This window comes from Capra hircus, chromosome 19, assembly GCF_001704415.2.
Source record: "Capra hircus breed San Clemente chromosome 19, ASM170441v1, whole genome shotgun sequence".
In the NCBI taxonomy this organism is placed as follows: Eukaryota; Metazoa; Chordata; class Mammalia; order Artiodactyla; family Bovidae; genus Capra; species Capra hircus.
This window is the reverse complement of record NC_030826.1, coordinates 62,266,352-62,284,666: the sequence shown is the minus strand read 5'-3', so window position 1 is coordinate 62,284,666 and position 18,315 is coordinate 62,266,352. Positions and strand designations below refer to the sequence as shown.

At 57.0% G+C, this 18,315-nt stretch overlaps 1 protein-coding gene across 1 annotated transcript; it reads right to left on the bottom strand.

Annotated features, from left to right (window-relative positions):
* Positions 168-9,910, bottom strand: CACNG1 (calcium voltage-gated channel auxiliary subunit gamma 1). Its single transcript, XM_018063976.1, has 4 exons — positions 9,494-9,910; positions 4,106-4,180; positions 1,052-1,189; positions 168-832 (listed from the first exon to the last, which is right to left on the bottom strand). Exons 1-4 carry the CDS (start codon positions 9,723-9,725, stop codon positions 606-608), a joined length of 672 nt encoding a protein of 223 aa, XP_017919465.1. The 5' UTR covers positions 9,726-9,910; the 3' UTR covers positions 168-605.

Sequence of the window (18,315 nt, the reverse complement as noted above, 5' to 3'; positions counted from 1 at the left end):
ATTCAGAGCCTCTAAGTCTCGCCAGTAAACAGACCCTCTGTCCCCGTGTCCCCACAGAAGTCCTCACCATCCCCAGGGCCTATGCCTTCATTTCTCCTCTGGGTCAAGGGGACCCTTGGGCTGTGTGGTCAGGAAACCAAGCGATCTCTATGCAAGGCCAAGGAAAGGCATGTTTCAAAGAGTTTTTATTTCAAATCGCCGTCAGACTAGTTAAAAAGTGCTTGTTGGATCTGCCAGAAGCGAAGGAGAGGATGTCGGATGACAACGAAGCAGCGAGGCGCTGGCGGCTCCAACAGCTGAGCACCCAGGTCGGCAGGTGAGCCGCGGAGGAACCTCGGGGAGGCCGGTCGAGGACCCCCGAGGACCCCAGCACTGGCCGCCCCGCCCCCTCCCCCCCCCGCGGCCGCCCTGGCCGAGTCCACTGGCCGGGCGGGCGGCGCCGCGTGTCCACTGACCGGCCTCGGAGAAGCACCATGTGTCACTGGCTGGCCCTGGAGAAGCGCCGTGCAGTGTGCGCGCAATGGGGACGCGGAGAAGTCACGCCGCCCCCTCCGGCCCGTCCCAGGTTCAGCCTCCCAAGGCGGGCCCCACGCCCGGGCCCAGGACTAGTGCTCGGGCTCGGCGTCCATGCAGGACTCCCAGGGGTCGCGGGGCATCCGTGGCAGCGCGAGGAGCAGCAGCGCGAGGCCGCCGACCAGGAGCAGAGCTGCGGCGACGCAGGCGCAGACGAAGGACCAGGCGAGCGAGTGCGCGATCCAGGCCGTGTGCTCGCTCTCGACCATGCGCCGCACCGACTGCCGCAGGACCTCCGCGGACACTGAGAGGCAGAGGCCTGCGGGCACAGCTGGGCTCAGGCTGCGGGCCTTGAGGGGCAGACCCGGGGCGGGGGCTGCGGGGGTGCGGGAGGACCAGGGGGGAAGGTGAGGGCGGGGGTCAGGTGGAGGTGGGGCGGGGTCACGGGGCGTGGGGAGCAGGGGCGCGGAGCCGGGCCTTGTCCAAACCCAGCCCCTACCCTGGCGGGCTGGGGAGAGGGGCGGGAGCCCCATCCTACCCGCGAAGATGTAGAACATAGCGGCCGGCCTCAACAGGTAGTCCCGCTTCTTCCGGAAGGACAGGAGCGCGCAGAGGGTGCCCACGATGATGAAGCCCAGGCTGAAGATGGCGATGGCGGCGGCTGAGATGCTGTACTCTGCGGCACAAGAGTGTGGGGACGCCGGGGCCTCAGGAGGGGCTCGGCGACCCCTCACTTGTTGTGCCTGCCCCCCAGGTTAGCGACTGCTCCGCATTCTGTCGTCCCCGTTTCCCAGGTGAGAACACTGAGGGCCAGAGATGAAATCGTTCCTTCCGAGTGGCACATGAGTAAGGGATGGGGCCAGGATGTCCACACGACCTAATTCCTTCTCCAGGTCGTCCAGGCACCAAAATGAAGGTCCTCCTTCCAGGGGCACAGGCCTCAGAAGGTGGTGGGAGATTTGTGGCTGGAGACCTGTCTGGAGCCGAAACCTCCGCTCCCAGAGTCAGGGCTGACGGCGACATCCAGGCTCAGGGTGGTGTGTCCTGGGACTGACAAGCCCCCTCTGGAAGGCTGACAGAGTGTGGCTTGTTGCCGGGGGCCAGCGTGAGGAACTCCGCCCGTGGCAAAAGTCATGAGGAAGGAGGCTTGGCATACCCAAAGGCGTGGTCAAGCCTCAGGAAACCCCCTGTTCCCGAGCATCTAACCCCAAAACCAGAGTCTGTTTTATGCTCTCACCTACACCTCTGACTTTACGGGGGACTCTCCCCCATAACCGTTTCTCTCAGAGAAGGAGTAAACGTGCAGCTCCAAGGCAATAAAAATTCTTGGGCGTGACAAGAGTGTTTCAGCTTACAGACTCCTCTGAAGGTTATCTAGCCCGCCTGTATAGGTTCGTCCGGCCACATGTGATTGTTTACAGCCTCCCAATCTGAGAGGCACGAGATGTTTTAGACTTACTAAAGGCAAATTCTTTTGGGGAGTTAGAAATTATTAGTATAGTGGGTTGGTTAAGAATTATATTGGTGAAAGGTTCTTCATTTGTTGTGTCAATAATTGCTGCTAATTCCCTGCTCTGGGTGGGACAAGGATGTCTCAGGTCAAACCTCTCTGCTGACAGACTAGCTTGTGTGACAGGATTATCCATACTGCTGCCACATGATTGTTTACTACCTCTTAACCATAAACAGCACAGAGAGTTTTGGAGTATTTTGAGAGTCTTAATTAGCATAGGGCTTTTTCTTCATGTTGAGTCAATGATTGCCACCAGGCCTCCATATCCTTAGGCACCTGGGAATATATTAATCAATATATTTGGACTATAGAAAAGGAAATATAGTAGTTTTTGTTGTTAGCAATACTAGACTTTTTAAGTTAATGGATTTTCTCTTTTGTAATAGATCACTGTGCTTTGTTATAAATCACTGTGTCCTTGCTACGTAAAAATGTAACTTTATCATATCTTAAGACTAAATAGATCTTAAGGGGAACATTGGTGAAAGGATTTTCATTTGTTGGGCTGATGTTTGCTGCTAAATCTCCATGTTCCCTACCCTTATAATGAATATAACTAACATATAGGAGAAATAAGTATTAACCTTTAAGCATATAGGAGAAATAATACTTATTTCTAAGACTAATCATGTTAACCTTGGGTTAAATAAATTCCTTTCTTGATTGTAACTCACTACACCCTCACCCTATAGGAATGTAACTTTATTTGGAGGGTGGTGCCTGGTTTAAGAAAAAACACCCTTGGAAAAAATAAGTTTTTTGGTTATCAGAAAGAAAGGATCATAAAATGTCAGCGGGTCTCATGGCCAGAAGATGATGTAATATTCCTAAGACCTTTTTTTTACATTTATGTGAAGCACCTGATTTTGATAAAGGTCAGGACTGCTGACCACCACGTGACTCTGTATTTATCCCTATGTGTAACAAAAGGTATATAAGCAAACCCAAAAATAAAGAAATCGGACCAGTTTCTGGAAAGACTGATTCCCCCGTGTCGTTTCTTTCTTGCTCTCCGCTTTCCTGGCTGAATTCCCATCTGAAATGTGGGTACTCACCAAGCCTGCTAATTCTGCCTGGGCTTCTGAGATCAGACCAGGGAGGCCTCAGTGCCTCCTCTCTTTTGGGAAAATGGAAAGACGCCTGTGGCCTACGTAGGTGGTGATTGGGATTCCATGTAAACCAGTTGTTCAGCCTCTTTTCTCCACTAATTCTCCTACTACACTATCTGTTTCTAATCTCCCTCTATATCTGTAATTAAATAAGTTTTTTCCAGGATCCCGACTCCGTCCCCACCTTCGAATCACCCTGGATCCACTGGGGCTGGACCCCGGCAGCTTGTTACAGAGCTCGGTGCGGGAAAGGATCTGTGTGTGTGCCAGTGTGCGCCTGGGTGTGCAGATGTGTGCATGTGTGTGTCAGTGTGTGTGCATGCGTGTCTTGGCGTGCATGTGTGTGTGCGTGCATGTGTATGTGCATGCGTGTCTGGGTGTGCGTGTGTGTGCATGTGTGTGTTGGGGTGTGTGCATGTGTGTCTGGGTGTGCATGTGTGTGCGCATGTGTCGGTGTGCGTGTGTGCGCGTGTGTCGGTGTGTGTTGGGGTGTGTGCGTGTGTGTCTGGGTGTGCATGTGTGTGTTGGGGTGTGTGCATGTGTGTCTGGGTGTGCGTGTGTGCGCGTGTGTCGGTGTGTGTTGGGGTGTGTGCATGTGTGTCAGTGTGCATGTGTGTGTGCATGTGTCTGGGTGTGCGTGTGTGTGCGTGTGTGTCTGGGCGTGCATGTGTGTGCATGTGTGTGTGTGTGCATGTGTGTCTGGGTGTGCATGTGTGCATATGTATGCATGTGTGTACCTGGGCATGCGTGTGTGTGCGTGGGAGCCCTGATGCAGAGACCTGAAGCACCTGGAGGTGGGAGCTGCTGTTTCTGTGCGCAGAGGTAGGCCCGGCTGCCACTGACAAACTTCAGGAGGGGCTGCTTGTCATCAAGCAGGAGGCTGGGGCTTTCATGCCAGGGATTTTCCAGCTCAGCAGGGAGTGGTAGAATCCACTTTTCCTCCCCCTCCCTACCCTCCACCCAGGCTCACCTTTCTGAGTAGTGACTTCGAAGATCTCCGAGCTCTCGCCTGGATTAAAATGCCTGAAGTAGGAACAGTTTTTCTCTGCAAAGGAGGAGACAGTTGAGAGAAAGGGCTGCAGCTGGGGCGGGAGCTGGCAAGGAGGGGGCGGGCCAGTCCCCCCCGGGGCTTCTGGCTTGCTCTCTGCTCTCTAAACCCTGACTCTGGGCCAAAACAAGCATCTTTCTTCCACCCTTAGACCAAAAGTTTGGTGGGAAATGGGCTGCATAAGAGCCTGCGGATCTTCAGGGAGCTGAGGCTGACTCAGTCCAGGCGCAGACCGCTGGGTACTGAGCCCATTTGGCAGATGGGGTAACTGAGGCCTAGAGTTCAAGTCTGTTCGGGACTGCGGGACACGGTCAATCAGGGCCAGCCAGTGGTCCTCCGCTGGGGCTGATTCTGCCCCCAGGGGACCCTGGGCAGTGTCTGGAGACATTTCTGTGTCCCAGCTGGGCAGACGGCTATGGGCACCTGGGGGGTGGTGGCCTGGGATGTGCAGTGCACAGAACTACCAGCCCTCAGATGCCAGAGGCGCTGGGGTTGCCAGACCTAGGATCACATACAACCCAGGGCTGGTTTCCAGTCAGCATCCAGGCCCATCCTGAGGCACTGGGTGTGACCTGGGAAACAAAGTCTTTTTCAAGCACTTTCCAGGAGATTCTGATGTTCAGCCAGGTTTAGAAACCTGGCTCCACGCCCCTTAAAATGCCGCCCGAAGGGCTTTGCTGAGTGGGCCATTGTGTGGACCTGGATGAAGGGCCATGTGTGACCACGACCTCACACATTAGGACCTCCACGCCCGTGAGCGTGGAGGCAGCACAGCCGGGACCTCCTCGGTGAGCTGCTCGGCCCGCTTGAGGAGCGCCGGGAAAGCCATTGGAAGCGTGGGTTAGCCGCAGGGCCCAAAATCTGGATTTGGTAGGGGGCAGAGGAGGAACTCCGGAGAAGGCAACGGCACCCCACTCCAGTGCTCTCGCCTGGAAAATCCCACAGACAGAGGAGCCTGGTAGGTTGCAGTCCATCTGGTTGCTAAGAGTCAGGCACGACTGAACAACTTCCCTTTCACTTTTCACTTTTATGCACTGGAGAAGGAAATGGCAACCCACTCCAGTGTTTTTGCCTGGAGAATCCCAGGGACCGGGGAGCCTGGTGGGCTGCCACCTATGTAGTCACACAGAGCCGGACACGACTGAAGCGACTTAGCCGCAGCAGCAGTAGAGGAGGAACTCAGAACAAAGAAATTCACACTGATTTTCAATATAACGTCTCCTCCATTTTTCCCTTTTAATCTCTCTTACAACTAGATATACGGTACAATTAAAGGGCCATTGCTTATTGCACAGTTTAATGCTCTTTACTGATGATTTAGGAAGCAGATGAATGGGTTACTTTATACTATTTTGTTTCTTAAAAAACTAAACCACGTTGCTTTTTATTTGTGCGAGGCACTGTATGGACTCGTTTTTCCCGTGTCTCCTTGAGCCTCAGTGGGAAGCTCTCTGCTCTGGGTTCAGACGCGTCCGCTTTGCGTCTGCATTTTGTTTTTATCTTCAGGCCACAGTTCATGTTCACCAGGTGTTTGGTGCCTCGTTTCTTTTGGAAAAAAGCCTGCAGCCAAAGTCGTAGCTTTCACTGGGGCCCAGGCTTCCGTCTGCCTGAGATGATCATCTCCCACTGAGATCTCTGGCCTCTGACCCCCAGTGTCAGGGTTACTGCTGCTCTGCAGTGGAGGAAGAGAATGGCCCCGGGAGATGGAGCCTGGTTTAGCAGCAGCAAATGTTCCATGAAGTAAACAGCCTTTTCTTTGAGCTTCTATATTTAAATCACTCTCCTTTTGAGCTGAGTTACCTGGGGTGTGTGGCTGCCGCTGGTGACGTCAGGTGCTTCTGGCGCTGTTTCCAAGCATGACGGAGCTCTCTCGCCTGTGTTGGGCTATCAGCTGTGGCAGCCCTGCCCTACTGGCTCGTGAGAGCTGATGGGTCCCCCAGAGTCTCCCTCTGGACAGAGGAATAATTTGTCTCATTCTTTAAGGGCCAACTTTGGTTGCTTTTGAAAACCCTCTGAAGGGAATTGACTGAATTCAAGTGTGTCTCACGACTGGGTGCCTCCCTGACAATTTGCAGACCCTGAGTTAGAAGCCTTCAGCATGAGTGGCCTGGACATAAGGCAGGCACGTCCATGTTGCAAAGGTCCTCTTGCTCAGGTGGCAGTTGGGGTGTCAGCACCCCCAGACCAGCACCAGCCTCTGGGGAAGCCAGTCTGCAGATTGTGCGGGGACAAGTACAGGCACCCCCCCCCCCACACGCACTAAGCGCTCCCACGGGTTGGCTGGGGGGCTCCCGCTCTGGGCGTCCCGAGCTCCCAGTTCCCTTCCTCCGTCCGTGGAGGTCTTCGGGCGAGCAGATGGGCCCTCCCGCCCATCGCCTCTCCTGACTCAGTAGTTGAGGGTGACTGGCGTCCCCTGTGCTGAACCAGGAGAAGCACCGCTGTAGGGCCCTGCGGATGCCCATCGGAGACCGCAGCCCCTTCGGGTCTTGTAGTCTTTTAAAATTGAAAACCTTGACATTTTAAACAATGTAACTTCGGAAATTAGATGTTCGCTCTTCCCCAGGGTTCGTTCCTGTGGCTGTTTGTTATTGTTGCTTGTTAAAGTTCATTTCTGAATTAAATATGTGAAGTCTGTGTTCATGTAAGGCCACGGAAATCTCTGCTCAGTTAGTTCGGTGGTCTCACAGACATTTCCTAGAATGCTTGGAAGCCATGCCCCTCCCAGTCTTTGCTGAGGAGCTCCGTGCCAGCAGACAGCCGAACACTCCGCGAAGTGGCCTGCGCCGCCGCCTTAGCCTCTTTCTCCCCTTCTCTCCCCTCCCCTCCCTCTCTCTCTCCCCCTTCCTCGTGCTGTCCCCTCCTTCTCCCTTTCTCTCTCTCTCTTCACGCAGCTGCGCGCGAGCCAGAGGTGAGAGCTTACGGCCTTCTCAGATCTCCCCTGTGCACACGCGTTGCTCTGTGGACCCTCGTGGCCTCCTGAATTCCCAGGAATATGTTGGGGCCTTTCAAAGCCACTATCTTGCTCTGCAGTTTTCTGGTGAGCCTATCGTTCGCTCTGTTATCTGCTCCTGTAGGCAGTCAGGATATTAAACAACTGTCTCTAATTGTTTCTGACAAATGCCTCCTGGGTAAAAGACTGCTTCCACGGGATGAGCTCAGAGTCAGGTCAAATAAAGGCAGCCTTGCAAAGGCGAGCTTCTAGGGAACCACCAGACAGATCAGATAATGACACCACTCTGGGAGTGAGGCCTTGAAAGGGGTCCAGCCCTAGTCTGCCCCTTCTGGTGGCTTCCAGGCAGCTGGCTTCACTCTGATGGCAGGCTGTTGTTTTTTGAGCCTGTGACGCAGTCAGGAAGGAAAGAACTGGAATAGCAGCTTAAAAAGACACCACAGACCTCATTGTTCTACTGGGATTCACTCCTCTTTCTTGAATAAGCACTTGCTTATTGCTGCAAGACTGGTTAACTTCCAGAGTTCTGAAAAAGTTTATTCTGACCGTGTTAGCCAATGTTCTCATTGTTTTTATGGAGAAAATAATTTTTGGAGGTTCTTACTCTGTCGTTTTTTCTGAGGTCACCCAAGGTTAACGTATGTAATATATGTGTTTGGCAGACAGCGCTGTACTTGTAGATGTTGTTGGTAACTAATGACAGAAGGCATATGAACTCTATTCCTCCCAGAAACAGCGATCCAGTGGAGCTCAGGCAGGATGGGTGCGGAAGGAAAACGATGTCCCCTTGCAGAGAAAGGAGAGGGGAGAAGGCAGGAGTGCACCTGGACAGCTCGTCCAGTGCTCACAGGCTTGGAAGGTGCGATTCACTCTGGACCAGGAGAAGGTGGCCTAGAGGTCGACTCAACTCAGGCTTGCGGCCAGGCCGAGCCGGCGCATCCCCTCTGGCCGGTCCGGTCACGTCCCACCAGCCGTCTCTCCTTGTATAGATTCCCCTCACCACCCTGCTCATCTGCTCTGTAAATTCACCAGGCTTTAAAAGGCCAAGGACAGGTGGACCGTAACAGTGCGTTCCCATGCACAGTCCCTGGAGAATCTGCCCTGCCCAGGAGGGCTGGCGGGATGGTGCATCTGTTTATGGGTGTGCTCAGCAGTGGCTGCGGGGCGTGGGCATCTGAGCTACATGATACCCCTCGAGCACATGTCTGTGCCTGTGAGAGCCCTCAGGCTTGGGGCTCGCTGTGTCTTCCAGGTGTCCGGTGGGAGTGAGCAGGGCTGAGCTCTCCTGGGGTCGGCGGGGGGGGGGGGGGGGGGGGGGGGGGGGAAGGGCGAGGAAGGCGAGGGGTGGAGGGGTGAGGTTTGGGCTCCTTCACCCCCCACAGAGACCGCAGGGTCTTCGGGACTTAGCAGTGCCTTTCTTGAAGGGCAGGGTTCAAGGAACACCCAGTCTGATAACAGACTAATTTGAAAACCAGGTGGGACCCTGCACTCACCCCGGTCACCGGCCACCTTGGGGTAACTTTGGAAGGAACGCTGGAGGGGACTTTGGGTTGCTGGGCCTGAGCCCGTGTGGTAAAGGAAGGCGCGGAGTCTGCGACGGGCTTGTCAGCGCCCAGCCCTCTGGGGTGGTGGGCAGGGCCCGCACGGAGCCCAGACTCTGGCGCGGGCCCCCGGGCTCCTTCCGCAGCAGGCCTCTGCCCACTGAGAATGCGGAGGCTCCACGCCTGCGGAGAGGCTGGCCACCCTCACACCAGGTGTTCCCCACAAACAGCGCCTTCAAGTGTGGTCGCGCAGCGCTAGGAGGGTGAGGCAGGCATTTAAATCCCAGCGAGAGGAAGCGTTTTCTGAGTCTGAAGGGCACCCGGCCAGGAGGAGGCCCAGGGCACACAGTCCTCGCACAAAGCGGTCCCGCCTCACCGGCGAGTCACCTGCGTGGGCGCCCAGGGCCAGCACCCAGGAGGGACGCCCGCTGGGTTCCCTCCTGCCGCCTTCACGAGGGGGAGCCCTGCACCCCCTTTTGCACAGGGCCCGGCTACCCTTGAGTCCGCACTCCAGCCTGGAATGAACTCCCCCAGGCGGCCCTCCCACCTGAGGCCTGCGTTTGGTGGGGGCCGGGCGTCCAGGCTGAGTCGGCAGACCCGCGTTCTCTTTGCTGAGCCGCGGTCTGCCCGCCCATCCAGACCCCTGCCCCCTGACCAGCCCCGAGCCCGGCGCACGGACTAGCTGGAGGCAGCGCCCGCACTCCGCAGCCCGGCTCCGCCCCGCCAGCACCGCCGCGGCCGGCCCACCGCCCCCGCCCAGGCGCGCTCGGGTCTCTGGAGCCCGTCCTCCCACAGGGGCGGGCCGGGCGGGTACGTTACCCCCGGGCAGGGTGATGGGGCCGCAGCTCCTCTCCTTGTCGCCCACGAAGATTCGCTTCGTGCAGATCCGCCAGAGGCCGAAGTGGGCCGCCTCGCAGGTGGCGTTGTGGTGCTCCACGTGGGGGCTCAGCACAGCCCAGTGGTCCGTCACCACGGCCACCAGGGCCAGCACGATGCCCACCAGGATGCAGAGGAGGGCCACTCGGACCTTCAGGGCTTTGGTCGGGGACATGGTGGTCCCGGGGCAGTGGGCACCTGGGGTCTGTCGGCCGAGTCCTTTCGGGCCGGGGGCAGCTGGGCTGGGGCTGCGGGCAGTGGCTCCAGCCCTGGGTGGAAGCTAAGTTTAGTGTGCTGGGCTGAGCCAGGGTGGGCTGGCCGTGGGCGAGGCCACTGGACGGGCTCAGCAGCTGCCCAGGCGTGTCAGAGGCCTGAGGAAGCTTCTATTAATGAGCACCCGGGCGCCTCACCCAGGACGGCTGCTCCTTGGGTTTCAGGGCTGGCTTCCCTCTCCGGGGCCAGGAGCACACCAGGGTGGGGCAGGAGAGAAGGCTCAGGCCAGCTGCAGACTCGCCACCCTCAGAGCCCGGCTCAGGGGGCCTGAGCTGGGAGGGCGAGGGGCACAGGCCTGGTGCTACGGTGCCAGTCTCTTCCTGCTGGGGCTGAAGGAGGAGTGAGCTGTTGGGGGAGGGCGCAGACCCAGGACACAGGCCTCTGTCCTCGAGTGGGAGCAGGTGAACGGGGCTCTGTCCTGGGGCCTGGGGGTCCCACCCGGGGCCTCTGGCGCCCACAGCCCAGGGGAGCACGCTCTAGACCTGAACCCCACACCCCAAGCCGCCCCAGGTTGCTCCTGCACTGTTTCCTTGTCAGTTCTCTCCCCTTCCCTCCAACTGGGTCCAGAAGGAAAGCTCCTTCGGGGGCTAGCAAGTCTCTCACACTTCCTGATGCTTGCAAATCGAAGAATAGTGTGGGGAGAGCAAAGCCCCCGGGCCCGACCGGAGCGCGGCGCCACTGCTGTTTCCGTTTCGCTGCTGTTCGTCGCCAAGTGGTGTCCAGCTCTTTGCAACCCCATGGCCTGTAGCACGCTAGGCTTTTAGTTTCAGGTTTACTTTCTATTAATGGCAGGTAATAAGGATTTTCAGGTTATATTGTCCTTTACAAAGTAACTATACTTCAGTGAAGAAGAACAAAAGTAGATTGATTTACAGGTGACTGTTAAGTGGCTACTGGGTGTATGGATTCAGCAGAGGACACTTGGGGTTTGGGACCACCAAGCGAGGGTCCTGACTCCTCCCTCATGTCCACCCACCCTACCCCCTGGCCGCAGGCTGGTACTCCAGGCTGGAGCCCCTACACCCTTCCGGGTCTGTGTCTCCTCTCTCAGGCCACCAGGAGCCTCTTTTGGGGTGTAGTCAAGGGGCTGATGCATGGCCAGGAGAAGACCCCTGAGCCGGGTAGGGGTTTGACTTCTGAAATCCTGGCCTCAGGCTGACACAGCTTACAAAAAGACTCTCTGTGTGAGGAGAACCCTCTGAGGGTCTAGCCGTGGAGTTCAGACACTTAATTATGATGCTGGTCATAGTAATAGCTCAGCCTCAGTGAGCGCTTGCTGTCTACCCTTGCACTGTGCTAAGCCTCTGTGTTCTGTTGCAGATGAAGGACCACAGGCTCAGAGACATGAAGTAACTCACCCACGGTCACACAGCGCATGGGGAAGCCAAGTTTCAAGGCCCAAACTCCTAACCAACGGTTGGAGCTGGGAGGAGCTCTCAAGGTCACTGTGACTTTAGAGGAGGAAACATATCTTTGTCCTCTGCTTTTTAAGTTCTCTGGCTTCCCTGATAGCTCAGTTGGAAAAGAATCCGCCCGCAGTGCAGGAGACCCCAGTTCTATTCCTGGGTCGGGAAGATCAGTTGGAAAAGGGATATTCTTGGGCTTCCCTGGTGGCTCAGCTGGTAAAGAATCCACCTGCAATGCAGGAGACCTGGGCTGCATTCCTGGGTTGGGAAGACCCCCTGGAGAAGGGAAAGGCTTCCCACTGGCCTGGAGAATTCAATGGACTATATAGAACATGAGGTCGCAAAGAGTCGGACGCGACTGAGCGACTTGCACTTTTAAGGTCTCATCTGAGGCTCCTCTAACAGCAGACAAGTTGACAAGAGAAAAGCATAGAGATTAATATAAGTTTTATATGGCACCGGAGCCTTCATAAAAAAATGAAGACCCAAAGGAACAAATTTGAGTGTTTTTTTAATAGTTTATTGCAATAATTTTTTCCCTAAATGAAAGCATGTTCGTTATAACAAATGCAACCACATACATGTAAATGGAGAAAGAAAGCGGCTTTCTGCTTTTTGTCTGTAATACCCCTTTCCTTATCCAGAGAGAAACGCTCTTCACCGTTTACACCTGAGCGTTCTAGAGTCGCCGTGTGTGATGAAGAATGGAAAGCACGGCGGGACGGAAGGGTCCAAGTGAAGGGCAGGAAAGCCGGGCAAGCGAGGTCTGCATCGTGGAGCGCGTGCGCCTTCCTTCCCAGACAAGCAGAGCGTGTTGCACGTGGGCGTCTTGGGACCTGCTCCAGGGGAGGGGCAGAGAGGCCTTTCTGGGCGGGCTGTGTCTCAGATTCCTTCAACTTAAAATATGCAGCGTGCCAAGCTGCGGTACCTTGGGCCAGCGTGTCCGAGCCCCTCGTGACTGGTAAGGGAACTGCAGCCTGGAGAGAGAGGTCTTTGCAGCCTCTGGTTTGCGGCTGGCCGCCAGGGACAGCAGGCCGGTCTACCTTCTCTCCTCCGTTCACTAAGCGCCCCTGCAGACAGGCCGTCTCTGCTCTGAGGGCCATGCCCAGCGGCCTGCTCTGCTCACGGAGCGGGGGCTGCCCCCGCCCGCGCCCAGGTCAGAGCCCTGCCTGCAGCTGCGTGGTGTCCAGCCGGTTGACCCCTCTGACTGCCCCTCCTCTAGGGTTTGAGATAACGCACTTCAGCAGCTCAGCCCGAGGGAGGTGCTGTGGACTGAACTAGGTCCCCTTAAATGCCGGTGACGAGGCCCGACCCCTGCCTTGACAGCGTTCGGAGCAGGGCCTTGGGAGCTGAGCAGGCACCGTTACCAGGAGAGACGGGAGAGCTTCCTTTGTCTTCCTCTCGGCCACAGGAGGACGTCCCGAGAAGACGAGGAGGAGAGCGCGTCTCAGAACACGCCGCGCTGGTACTGTGAGCCGGGCTCCCGGCCCCCAGAACTGTGAGAGGACACATGCTGCCGTTCAGGTCACCCCTCTGTGGTCTTTCTTCCCGACCCAGGGATTGAGCCCAGGTCTCCTACATTGCAGGCAGGTTCCTTACTGTCAGCCACCAGGGAAGCCCTTTCTGTCACGGCAGCCCCAGCGAATATACCGACGTTAGGCACCGGGTTCAGGAGGGTTTTGCAATTATCTTCTGTAGACTGCCGGTGGGTCAGCTTTCCCTGATGGGCTGTAAGCTTCTAGAGGGTAGAGACACAGAACTGTCTTCTGTGCTCGTTCTGGGTTCCCTCAGAGAACTCCCTGAATGGAGCCCAGTGTTGGGTCTTCATAAGTGTTTGCTGAAGGACGGATGGCTGAGTGGATGGACAGATGGACTGAAAGAAGGGTACAGAGCTCAAATAACCGACTCCACTAGGCGACCCAGAGGACATGGGCATAAGAAGACAGCTGGGCAGGCCCAGCATGGCTTGGGCAAGTGGCACGTTTGCTTCCAGGTGCTGAGGGGCGCCCCAGGAGGGAGGGAGGCACCGTCACCACCCCTGTGACCTAGTCCACGAGGAAGACTGGCGTTCCTACCACAGTCTTCAAGGTGGAGATGCCCCGCTCAGCTCACCGGGAGTTGTCCATGTTTGACTCGTCCAGATGAACCAGCATCCACTTGTCCCAAGAAGAACCAGACATAGTCACAGCAGGGAAGATGCCTCTGAGCGGCGGGCCTCGCGTGGAGCCGGGGCTGAGGCACACCTGTGTGGGGGCCCAGTGAACCTTCCTCAGAAACGTGTCGATCTGATTTTGAGCTAAGTCTCAATCAGGCTGAGAGATGGCCTTGGGTGTGTGTCGTCCAGCTGGTCTCAACCTCTTTTTGCCGCGTCCTCTGCCTCCCTGCATCGTGCGCCCGGAACCTTCTGCAGCCGCGGGCGTGCTGCCCCTGGTCCAGCCTGGGAGCCACAGACGGCCTCCCTCCATCCAGGGGTCCCCGTCTCCTCCACCTGAGTCAGAGAGCCTGTCGCCTGACCTGCTTCCATCGTCCCGTCCCCCTTCTCTGACTCTCCAGCTGCCCTCTTGCCCTTAAGTAGACCCTTGTGGTTACGGGGGTCCACCCAGATAATCCAGGGCCATCTCCTCATCTCAGGATCTGCAGTTTAACCACACAGCATCGTCCCTTTTGCCATGAACAGTCAGGCTCTGGGCGTCCGGCTCGGATGTCTGTGGGGCCACTGCTCTGCCCGCTGCAGGCCCTGGCTTGGAATTTGACTTTCTCTGGCTTCACCTAGAAGTTTGGGTGTGGGGATGCAGGTGAGATGGAAGAAGGGAAACTGGAAGGTCGAGGCCTAGGGGGCTGAAGGCAGCAGCGGACGGTGTGCGGGTCTGGGCTGCTTGGGGGCGGTTAACTCATGGTTGGGGTCGCTCTGGGACACAGCAAGGTCACGATGATGAGGTCAAGCCCTGGAGGGCTTGATGAGGTTGCAGGGCAGGGGTACTGCGTGGGGCGAGGCACTGGGGGCACTGGAAGCTATGCCCGGAGAGGAAGAGGGCCCTGAAGACCGCGGTGGGGGGACAGTCAGCGTGACGGAGGGGAGGCACCTGGATGTGAGAAGGTCACTGCAGGGGAGCCGCGAGGCCAGGAGTCGATGGTCGGCCACTGGCCACTGATGTGGCAGGGCCTGGGGTGCGGAGGAGGGCTTCTCGCCCAAGGAGAAGCCTGAGATGACGTGAAGCGGTGGGCAGGAGGGCGTTCAGGAGGTGTCAGTGCTGAGGAAGGGTTCAGGAGGGCCTCCCCAGGCCTCGGAGAAGGCTCTTCCCCAGGAGGGCTGGGAGTGGGGAGTCACTGCTCACCTCCTGCGGTCACGGGTCCAGGGACATGAGCGCAGAACCGCCTCTGGTGGCCTCTGCTCCTGGGTTTTGTCAGGAGTTGCAAACCTTAAAACACGTGTCTCTGCCCTGGCTTCCTCTGGACCCTGAGGCCCCCTCTCACCCTTCCCAGCCCTGCACCTCCTGGGACTGAGGAGGGGCCGGGCAGTCTGGCAGGGGCCCCAGCAGGAGGATGGACGGCTCCTACCAGGAGGGCTGGGGAAACGGGAGTCCTTGGGGGAGGAAAGGTTCTGTCTGTCCAAGGAGGTGGACAGAGACCTCAGTGCGGGGCTTTCAAAATGCAGGTGGTTCCAGAGGGCTCAGCAGAGACAGAGGATGGGAGCGGGCCGGCGGGTGGAGACGAAGGCTGGAGGCAGGGAGGGTCCTGGAGAGGCCGGGGCCGGAGTGTCTTCTCCAAATGCCGCAGCCTAATCCTGCCCCCACGGCCTCCAGGACCAGTCGTCCCCCGTCAGCAAGTGGAGCCCGCCTCCTCTCCCCTCGACCTCGGCAGGCTTCCAGCTGGGAGCCGGAAGAGCTGTGGGGGTGATGCTCTGCCACCTCTGGGACCCCCACGTTCCTTCCTGCTCGGAGAATCCCAGAGAAGTCACCAGATCCTAACCAAAGCTAGCCTGAACATCCCAGCACTTCGATTCCATCCAGATGCCGTTCAGGATTCAGGGACTGAATCTGGCATCAGTTAGGGAAGAGGTGGGATGTCTGGGTGATTTGGCCATGAAAGGTTATGTTTTCAAGGAATAATCTAAATTAAAGATGTGGGAAGATGCTCATGGGGGCAGTGAACGGGGACTAACCCACACACAGTCGGGGGCAGTGACCTCTCAGTGGTGCTGACCTCAGCTGACCTCTCAGGTGCTGGGCTTTTCGTTGGTGCTGTTTCCTTCTTTAACTTTTCTGTGTTTTGCAGATTTTTTTTAAAGATAAAGTATAATACTCTTAGAATGAGAAAAATGTGAGGAGTATTCGTTTTAAAAAGCACCTGACTATTTGCAGTGGGATTAGTGGGTTCCGGAGATCTTGTCATTCCGTCACTCAGTTGTGTCTGACTCTTTGTGGCCCAGGGCTCCCCTGTCCTTCAGCATCTCCCGGAGTTTGCTCAAGTTCATGTCCACTGAGTCAGTGACGCCATCCAACCGTCTCATCCGCCGTCGTTCCCTTCTCCTCCAGCCTTCAGTCTTTCCCGGCATCAGGGGAGATCTCATGGGGGTTAATGTATCCCTGAGGGCTCTTATCAGGGGACAAAGATCAGGACCCCAGGTCCCTCCAGCCCCATTCTCCTGCAGTTGTGAGTGTGAGCAGGTGGGCCCATCACCCTCTGATTGCAGACCTCCGCTCCTGAGGCGGTTTTATTGGAAGCTGCAAGTTTAAAACTATCTGCATCAGGTGTGTCTGCCCCTCTCTGCTCTGGCTTCAGAGGCCTCCTCGGTCCCTGCTCCCCTCCCCCTCCCCCCCAGCTCCAGGGCGGGGCGGATGGCCAGGCAGGCGGCCTGTGCTATATTGGGAACCAGTGCATGGGGTCACGTGCTGGCTCTGAGTTCCCTGCAGGGAGGCCCCACCCCCACCCCCAGCGTCTCCTTTCCGCAGGTCTGCCTTCTTTTCAACTCCATGCTGGGGACCCAGGCCAGGACCCTCCCCTTGCAGTTATCACCTGTGTGGAACTGGGAAGTCCGCGTGGGGCTGGGGGGTCACAGGGTCTGCAGAGAAAGCATCTTCCCAGGGACCACTGAGGCAGGGGTGACGGTGCCTGGATGGGCCGGATGACAGGTTTCTCCCAAACCAGAGTGTGCTGGACACAGACTGTTGTGGCCAGGCTCTCAGAGCACTGCCTCCCAGGGCTCTCACGGACCAGTTCCTTCTGGGGAATTCCTTGAGTGTTGTTTCCTTAGTCAACAGACACTCCTGAAAGCTCCCTTCTAGGGGGAGTTCACGGATGTTTGCGGAAGGGGAAGTCTGTCCCTTCTCCCAACAGCCCCAGAGGGAAGCCTTTCCTTCCTCCCCTGACTTCTGTTTTCAAAACTGTTGGCTCACTGCAGGGAAGGAAACACCAAGTATAAATGAGTGAGGTTCCTAGTACGTCCACAGCCTATACGCAAGTACCAAAAATGCTCTGTGTGATCTTCACACTTTCTGGGTCTCAGTTTCCCTCCCCAAAACACCCAGGCTGGGAATCACTGACATTTTGGACCAGATCATTCTTGGGAGTGGGGGAGGGGCTTGCCCCGTAGGATGTTTAGCAGCCTGGAGAAGGGAAATGGCACCCACTCCAGTGTCCTTGCCTGGGAAATCCCACAGAGAAGCCTGGCAAGCTCTAATCCATGGAGCTGCAAGAGTGGGACACGACTGAGCGGCTGAACCACGCTTGGCCTCCACCCGCCTTCTCAGCAGCACACCTTCCCAGCCCTGACAGCCGGGGTGTCTCTAGACACCTGTCGCGGAAGTAAAGAAGCCCCACTCGAGAACCGCCAGGCGAGCACAGCCTCCCTTTGGGTTCGTCATGAAAATCCTCAGAAACATTCCTTCCTTTCGTTGCCCCTTCCACCACCCTCACCTCCTTCTTTGGACCTGCTCTCTCTTCTATGATGAGCACATTGAATGAGGGAACTCTTGAATACCTGCTGTCCATGCTGGTTCTGGGCTTCCCTGGTGGCTCAACTGGTAAATAATCCACCTGCAATGCAGGAGACCCCAGTTCCATCCCTGGGTTGAGAGGACCCCCTGGAGAAGGGACAGGCTACCCACTCCAGTACCCTTGGGCTTCTCTGATGGCTCAGATGGTGAAGAATCCGCCTGCAAAGTGGGAGACCTGGATTGGATCCCTGAGTTGGAAAGAGCCCTGGAGAAGGGAATGGCAACCCACTCTAGTATTCTTGCCTGGAGAACCCCATGAACAGAGGAGCCTGGCGGGCTATAGTTTATGGGGTTGCAAAGTGTTGGACACGACTGAGCGACTTTCACTTTCACATGCTGGTCCTGGCATCCAGTAATTCTGCGGTTCTTGTTTGGGTCAAGGCTTGAGCTTGAGCCTGCTCGTCTAACCCAGGAAGAGGGTTGCTGGACCCATTTTACAGATGTGGCATCCAGAGCAGAGAAGAGGCCAGACTTCAACTCTGGAGCTGAGGGAGAGACTCAGGACGCACAGCGGGGAATGCAGTCCTCGTAAAGGGGTCAGCTCCAAGCAGGCACTCCCAGGAAGATTGGGGAAGGGGAGGCAAAAGAGGGAGGGGCCCAGACACAGACCCAGAGCTGAGAGTGGCCAGCTGTGCCCCAAGCGACACTCCTTCCTGCCGGGGCTACACTGCACATCCCCTCTTCCCTGGCTCTCAGCCGTGACTGTGCCCCTGAGCTCTGGGCAGCAGGCAGAAGGGGGCACGTGGGCAGAAGGGGGGGCCACAGCTTCCCGGTCCATTACAACTTCTCACAGCACCCTCTACTCAAGCTCACCTGCTCTTTCCCTTCTCATCTGCCCACTGGAGGTCAACGCCAAGGGCGACCTTAGATGCTCGTGTTGGAAGATGGCAGAGTCTACACAGCGTGGGGCTCTGAACCCGTGATTGACTGTTGGGAGCAGAGCGTCTCCCACCTACCCTACTGATGGACCTTCATGAGTGAGAGATACACTTGCATTGATTAAGCCATTCTGCATTCAGGGCGGCTGGCTATGTCGTCAGTCTGAGTGATCCGGGTGCAGGGTGAGGTGGGGTTGGAGGAGGGGTCTGGG

What these genes read in the sequence shown, in the direction of transcription:
- CACNG1 (XM_018063976.1), bottom strand. Translation starts at nt 9,725, where the DNA reads ATGTCCCCGACCAAAGCCCTGAAGGTCCGAGTGGCCCTCCTCTGCATC. An exon ending in CGAAGTCACTACTCAGAAAG is followed by an intron (nt 1,190 to 4,105) that starts GTGAGCCTGGGT and finishes CTTGTGCCGCAG; the next exon opens with AGTACAGCATCTCAGCCGCC. An exon ending in TATGTTCTACATCTTCGCGG is followed by an intron (nt 833 to 1,051) that starts GTAGGATGGGGC and finishes CTGTGCCCGCAG; the next exon opens with GCCTCTGCCTCTCAGTGTCC.